Here is a 7,443-nt window from a genome sequence, read left to right as displayed (position 1 = left end):
GGGGGGGGCGCAGGGGGGTGGGCTGCCTCTCCAGGACTGAGCTCACCACTGAGAACTCTGGCTCCAGACTCCGAGCAGGCCAGGCTGTGAGCCCCGGGCCGACCCACCTGGGAGAGGGCTCTGAAGGCGGCAGTCCTGCCCAGCTTCTCGCTGCCCTTGGACACTGACTCTGCCGACTGCTTGGCAGTCTTGGCGGCTTCCTCCACGCTCTCCTTGATCTTCCGGCCAAGGTCACTTTTACCGACTTCATCGAGACTCTACTGAGACGGAGGGATGGGGGTGTCAGCACAGCACTCCCTGGGGCCCACACAAGCACCCCCGGAGTTAAGACCAGCCCAGTCCTTCAACAGGTGGGAAAAGATGCTCTGAACGCGTCTGGCCTGTGGGGCCCCAACACTCGGGTGCAGCGTCCACAAGGCCTGCAGTGCTGGACCCCTGGGCTCTGGGCTGGACACCAGGTCAAATGGACTCTCCCCGGAACGAGCACGAGCAGCAGCTTGGGGATAAAAGGTTCAAAGAGCCTGTGCCCAACGCTAGACTGGCCTCAGACCCTCACAGGCGGCTCAGAACAGGGCAGAGCCCTGCCCCTCTCTTCCACCCAGAACAAAGCAAAACAGGCAACAAAAAGCAAGCCCCTGGCCTTCCGACACCCCCCTCCCCATCTCCCCTCACCTGGAGCCAAGCAGCCCTTCCCTGTTTGGGGCAGGACGAAGTCACAGGCCCTTCCTAGTAGCACAGATGTGTGAAGGCATCTAGTGCCAGCAGTGAGCTACAGGGCACACGGGCCGGCCGGACTTGGCCCTCCATCCTGGGCGGGTGGGGGACGCGCATCCCAATTCCGGAAGCCGCCCGGCCAGGCTGGCTCTCCCCGGGCTCACCACCCACGCCTCTCCTCCGTGGTGCCAAGTCACGCCCCGCCCAGGCGCCGGCTCTGCCTGCGGCTTCCAACATGGCTCTCNCCTGACCACCCCAGCCCCCTCTCGGCCCCACAGCCTTGCTTTCAGGAGCAGCTGGGGGCTGACGGATGGAGACCCCCAAGGCCCAGCCCTCCAGTCTCTCATTAGGTGTGAGGGTGATCTTGCCCCCCACCCTGCCTCATCCACACTGTTCTGCCCCTCGCTCTGCACCCCTGCAGCTACCAGATCGCCCACAGCCACAGTCCCACCCACCTTGGCTTGCTCTGCCCCCAGCACCCCTCAGCCCACTCCTCTTCCTTACTGGAAAGAGAGGTGCTCATCTGTGGGGGAGGGGGGCCCTCAGAGGGGAGCCAACAGAACAAATCACCACGGGACCCGGAGCAGGTGCCCGCTGGGGAGACCAGGACAGGCCTCCACCTCGCAGAGCCCGCATGCGGCCACGGCTGCCGGACCACTGGGCATGGCGGGCGCCTGGAGGCCGCCCAGTAAGACGTGCGGCAATTAACAATCACACCAGAGGCGTCACCCGCTTGCCACCTGCTTCTCTCGGGGGGCCACAACCGGCTCTCAGGAGCAGCGCATCTCACACCTGCGGCTCAAGGGGTCACTGGGGGAGCCCACACAGCCTGACCCCAACCCAGGAGGTCGGGGAGGGCGCCGAGACCCGGCGTCTCTCACAAACTTCCAGAAGAAGCTGGCGCCGCTGGTGTGCAGAGGACGTGGCTCGGTGTCGCTGCAGAAGCGGGGGGCTGGCACCTGGCTCCTGTCCCCTTGCCCCCCGGTCGGTGGGTGACGTCACCTTCCCCCACCGCGCGGCTCTGGGTGGAAGCCAAGGGACTCACGTATTTCCTCCTGGCCTCCCGCAGCGCATCGGACTCCTCCAGCTTGCGGGCCTCGTCCCGGAACTTCTTTATACTTTCTTTCATTTCTTTGTTTTTGGCTAATTCTTGTTTGATATTATCTAGCAAGCCAGAGAGAAAGCCTTTCCTGTTTCCAGAAGAATAGGATTTGGACTGGAAAGAATGTAAAAGAAACAAAGGATTTTTACTTTCTCCCCTGTGCTGATACAGATTTCACAATGAACAGCTACCTCCATTGTGAGCTACAAAGGTCAAGTTAAAAAAGCATCACGTTGGGGCGCCTGGGTGGCTCAGTCCGTTAAGCGTCCGACTTCGGCTCAGGTCACGATCTCACAGTTCGTGGGTTCGAGCCGCGCGTCCGGCTCTGTGCTGACAGCCAGCTCGGCGCCTGGAGCCTGTTTTGGATTCTGTGTCTCCCTCTCTCTCTGACCCTCCCCTGCTCACGCTGTCTCTCTCTCTCTCTCAGAAATAAATAAAAACATTAAAAAAAAAGAGCATCACGTGAGGGACGCCCAGGTGGCTCAGTTGATTTAAGTGTCCGACTCTTTTTTTTTTTTTTAGTGTTTACTTATTTTTGAGACAGAGAGACTGAGCATGAGCTGGGAGGGGGCAGAGAGAGAGGGAGACACAGAACTTGAAGCAGGCTCCAGTCTCTGAGCTGTCAGCACAGAGCCCGACATGGGGCTTGAACCCATTAACTGTGAGATCATGACCTGAGCCGAAGTCAGACACTTAACCAACTGAGCCACCCAGGCGCCCCAACTGTCTGATTCTTGATTTCGGCTCAGGTCATGATCCCATGTTTCAGGAGATGAAGCTCTGCATCAGGCTCTGAACAGACAGTGCAGAGACTGCTTGGGATTCTCTCTCCCTTTCTCTGACCCCTCACCCAGGCTGTGCACTTTCTGTCTCAGAATATTAAAAAAAAAAAAAAGGCATCAGGGGATAAACTGTGCAACATCCAGTTTCTTTATTATTCAGTAATAAAAAGGAACCAGTTAGCAAGCCATAAAAAGATGTTGAGGTCTTACACGTTATGTATCAACATCTCAATTTAAAAAAAAGACACAGAGGGGGTACCTGGGTGGGTCCGTTAGTTAAGTGTCCGACTGTTGATTTTGGCTCAGGTCACAGTCTCAAGTTTCATGAGTTCAAGCCCCATATCCGGCTCTGTGCTGACATCAAGGAGCCTACTTGGGATTTTCTCTCCTTATCTCTCTCTGTTCCTACCCGAACTGTGCTCTCTCTCAAAATAAATAAACTTAAAAAAAAAAAAAGACACAGAGGAACCTCAAATGCATATTACTAAGTAGGAGAACCTGGTGTGAAGAGACTGCAGGCGGCATGATCCCCACTCTAGGATATTCTGGAAAAGGTGAAACCAGTAAAAGGATCAGTGGTTGTCAGGGGCTGGGGAGATGAACAGGCGGAGCAAAAGAGAAGCTTCTGGGCAGTGAGACTACTCTGTCCAAACTCCCGGAATGAGCTCCCAGCAGGAACATGAAGGTCAACTACGGACCTCGGTTAATAACAATGTATCAATACCGGCTGCCCAGCTGTACCAAACCTACACTCAGCCTGTGGGAAAGGCAGGCCCAGGTGGGAGGAGAAGGGGACAGGAGGTTGATGGAAACTCTCTGTACTTCCTGCTCAAGTTTTCTGTACATCTAAAAGTGCTCAAAAGGATGAAGTCTATTAAAAACAAAACAAAGTAGGGGCGTCTGGGTGGCTCAGTCGGTTGGGCGTCTGACTTCGGCTCAGGTCATGAGCTCACGGTTCGTGGGTTCAAACCCCGCGTCGGGCTCTGTACTGACAGCTCAGAGCCTGGAGCCTGTTTCAGATTCTGTATCTCCCTCTCTCTCTGACCCTCCCCTGCTCACCCTGTCTCTCTCAGAAATAAATAAAACATTAAAAATAATAATACATAAATAAATAAAGTACCAGTCTCCTCCAACAGATCCAGGCGCAGTTTGGAATCCTCACGGAGATTCAAACATGCTCACCCAAAGCACCCAAAGGGGCCCCTGTCCAGGGCTGCAGCTGAAAGGACCCTGTGGTCCCGTATCCGGAAGCAGCTGGCATAGGGCTCCACTCCCTGGGCTTCTGGGGCTGGATAACTTCTTCCTTGGGGGCCACTCTCAAGCCCCACGTTGGAACTCACATGTCACCCCGAGGCTGGGCACAAACCTCCCTTGTCAACCCACAGGACCCCTGTCACCCAGAGCCCAAATAAGCTCAGGGCCTCCCTCGTAGGAAAACCCAACACACCCAGAAAGCCAGGGCCTAGGGAGGCCAGAAGCAAGGCCACGGCCCTCCTGCAGGCACAAGCACCAGTGTCGTACACTGCCCAAGACACAGGCTTCAGGGTCACACTGAGCCCGGTTCAGATCCCTGCTCCCCCAGTGTGGCGACAGGGGGCTCCGGAGAGGGACGTGAGGCCAGCGTGGCCAGCCTTTCCCTGGGGGGCGTCTCCGTTCTAAGACTGTGTGGGACCGCGCCACCTCGCAGTCGCACACAGAGTAGGTGGCTAAGAGGAAAGGCCCCAGCGCACGTTCCACACCCACAAAGGCGCAAGGAGGGGACTAGGGAGATAAGGCCCATGTGAGAGTCTCAGCTGGCTGAGAGGAGACTCAGGGGGAGGGAAGGGTGGTGGGTGCAGGGAAGTATATCTGGTGCCGGGCTTTCTTCCCTGTGCTGGGAATGCACCACCAGAAAGCAGCGTGGCTGAAGACGACTGACGGGGAGGACAAAAGCTCTAGAAAACGCCGGCCATGAGGAACAACGGAAATGGGAAACTGAGCCCCGGGGGTGAGGGGACTCCGCTCAAATGCCTGGAGGGCTGTCACCCAGAAAAGGGAGGAGCCACAGGGAGATGGATTTCAGCTTAGGACAGGGATGCCTTTCCAGCCACAAGAGCGGAGACTGCCTCTTTGTCAGGCAGGAGCTCCACCCCTGGTAATGCCACGCACTTCCCGGGATCCCGAGAGCACCAGCGCGCTGGGCTCTGTGACCCTGAAGGCCTCGGGTGTGGAATGCCAATCAGCGGCCCCTGCCAGTGGGGGCAACGTCCTGCAACCCTGTCTCCTGTCTACCAGGTCTGATCTTTCAGACCTTCCCCCGCTCTCCGCCTGCTGGCATCCCGAGGCACTCACCAGAGGCAGCTCTCCACCGGGCCGGCGTATCTTATAGGCCCCACCGCGCAGCGGCATCAGGTTGTGGCTGGACAAAAACAGAACTCCACTGCCGAGGCATCGCTGTTCAGGGGAGAAAACAGAAAGATCCATTCAGGTAAGGTCACTAGGAAGTAAGCAAGCCACACTAAAGAGTAGGGGTCACCCGAGACTCATTTGCCAATTTTTTTTTAATGTTTATTTTTGAGAGATAGAGTGTGAGCAGGAGAGGGGAAGAGACGGAGGGAGACACAGAATCCGAAGCAGGCTCCAGCCTCTGAGCTGTCAGCACAGAGCCCGATGCTGGGCTCAAACCCACAAACCATGAGATCATGAACTGAGCCAAAGCCAGACGCTTAACTGACTGGGCCACCCCATCATTTGCCGATTTTTACCGCATGCCTGCAGCATCTCAGATGCCCCACCACCTTGCTAAATTCTGAGAAGCCAATGGAATCTTGTGGAAAAGAAGACACTGGATCTGCACCTCCAGGGTCCATATCTACTTTCCTGCCTCTGAACTTGGGAGAAACCAGATGAGTCCCAGGAAATGCCAATCTACGGTGGAAGAAAACTAACCGTGCCAGTCTGATTTAATCTCATTAGGCTGAAATGGGCACCCAAGAGCCTCGATGCTGGCAGTAAGCAGGCTTCTCTCACAACCCTACCCCACCAGCCTGGGAAGACCAGAGACCTGGGCTTTCAGAGGTAAAACACAGGTAACTTGTTCCAGGCACAGTCTTGGAAGAAACCTACCAGATTCTGGTCCAGGGTTGGGATGCAAGAGGAAACACCTGGGCGAAGGCACTAATAACATCACGTGAAAGGCATTTCTTCTCCTACCAAATGAAGAACTGAAGCTCCCTAAGAGAAGGGCCGGTGAAGGTCCTGCTCAATGTTGCACCCAGCGCGGAGCCAGGCACACTGATGCCAATGACCACTCTTCCATTTCCACATTCCCTGGGCCTTTCCTCTCCCTGTTCCACACCTCCTGTCTCCAGGAACTCTAAGCAACACCCCAAACTCATGCAAACGCCACCATCTCCTATAGCTACTTGAAGGGAACTCCTGGGGCACCTGGCTGGCTTGGTCAGAACAGCAGGAGACTCCTGGTCTCCAGGGTCATGAGTCTGAAGCCCACGTTGGGGGTAGAGATTACTCAATGAACTTGAAAGCCCAAACCTGAGGCTGGCTCCCAACCGGTCTTGTGCCCAGATCCAAACACGTGTAAATTCAATCTCTAAACCCTGACTGAAGAGACAAGTAGCTAAGGGAGAAAAAAATCAGCCTGGAGTCAAGGCAGCTTCTTCCTCTCCACACTAGGATCCCTATGAGACACTTTCCTTCATCCAGAGCCTAGCACGGCAGGCAGTCTGACCTAGGCTTTGGATCGGGTCAACTTACCACACGAGCTGAGACTGTGGGCAGGTTGCTTAACCTTTCTGAGCCCCAGTTTCCAAACCTGCGAAACGGCAACAAGCAGCAGCAACGTGAGGTACTACTGTTTGCTGGGCGCGCTGTACACGCTTTAACTCCCACCAGCCCTACAAACTCCAGCTCTAAGCCAGGACGAGAACTACCTCCCGCACTTCCTTCCACACGGAGGGTTAGGAGGAGCAGTGCAGGAAACGCTCTCAGTAGAGGACCTGGCACATAAATGCGAGCCGTGACTGTCATGATATCTTGTCTTCTCCCGGTTGTTTCTCCACGAGGAGCCGGGGCCACCGTGCATTCTCCGGTGCACGTGGAGTCTGAGCAGGAAGTGAGGGGAGATTCGCCGCCCGCCGGGCTCAGCGCACGGCCGCCTCGAACCCGGCACGCTCAGCCCCTCAACTCCAAGCGTCGCTCCGGGACCCCGGCCCCGGCCGACCCAATGACCCAACCCCAAGTCTCCTGCCGAGCTCAAGGAAGGGTCGAGGGGCCAGAGGGCTGAGGAGAAAAAAGCCCTGGAGATCACGGGCTGGGAGCTCCCTAGGCCCGCCCCCAATCCCCCACCCGACCCCGCACGTCCCCTTACCTGCGGGCAGCGGCACCAGCCTCCCCGCAGCGCCGCCGCCGCCATGTTGCAGGATCCCGTGTGACCTTCTTACGACGCGGCCTGATGGCGTCATCCGCCGCGTCTATGTGGCGCGGCGTGGGTCTGGGAAAAGCCGAGCTTAGGGGCGGGGCTTCGGAGAGGGAACGGCCTCTGATTTGACAGGGTTCCCTTGGGGGCGGAGCCTTGGAAAGTGGTCTGGCATAGGGGCGGGACCTAATGAGCTAGAGATTCCTAGAGAGCCAGGCCTCTGATAGGGCAGGATTTTGGGAAGGCGGGGCATGCGTCTTGACGTCACCTGAGGGCGGGCACTTTTTTGAGGCAGAGACCTATGGTTGGATGAGGCTGCGAAGGGGCGGACCGTGAGGACGTGAATTCTGTCCCGTCCGGAGAGGCGATCTCCCAGTCAGATCGTGCAAGATTCCATTGTCCGGAAAGACGAGTAGAGCGACTGACCTCAG

General features: G+C 56.9%; 1 protein-coding gene across 1 annotated transcript in view; it reads right to left on the bottom strand.

Annotated features, from left to right (window-relative positions):
* The window catches only part of TIMM44 (translocase of inner mitochondrial membrane 44), a 13,884-nt gene extending 6,831 nt beyond the window's left edge, over positions 1 to 7,053 (bottom strand). The window contains exons 1-5 of the mRNA XM_077745726.1: positions 6,965 to 7,053; positions 4,930 to 5,031; positions 1,600 to 1,930; positions 396 to 496; positions 108 to 257 (exon numbers count right to left, since the gene is read on the bottom strand). Coding sequence (XP_077601852.1) covers positions 108 to 257; positions 396 to 496; positions 1,600 to 1,930; positions 4,930 to 5,031; positions 6,965 to 7,009 — 729 coding nt within the window. The 5' untranslated portion in view covers positions 7,010 to 7,053. The remainder of the gene's footprint in view (positions 1 to 107; positions 258 to 395; positions 497 to 1,599; positions 1,931 to 4,929; positions 5,032 to 6,964) is intronic.
* Positions 7,054 to 7,443: the final 390 nt, after the last annotated feature.

Source organism: Crocuta crocuta, unplaced genomic scaffold, assembly GCF_008692635.1.
Source record: "Crocuta crocuta isolate KB4526 unplaced genomic scaffold, BGI_CrCroc_1.0 scaffold650, whole genome shotgun sequence".
Classification (NCBI taxonomy): Eukaryota; Metazoa; Chordata; class Mammalia; order Carnivora; family Hyaenidae; genus Crocuta; species Crocuta crocuta.
Note: the sequence above shows the minus strand (reverse complement) of the source record. Positions and strands in the feature narration are given on the sequence as shown.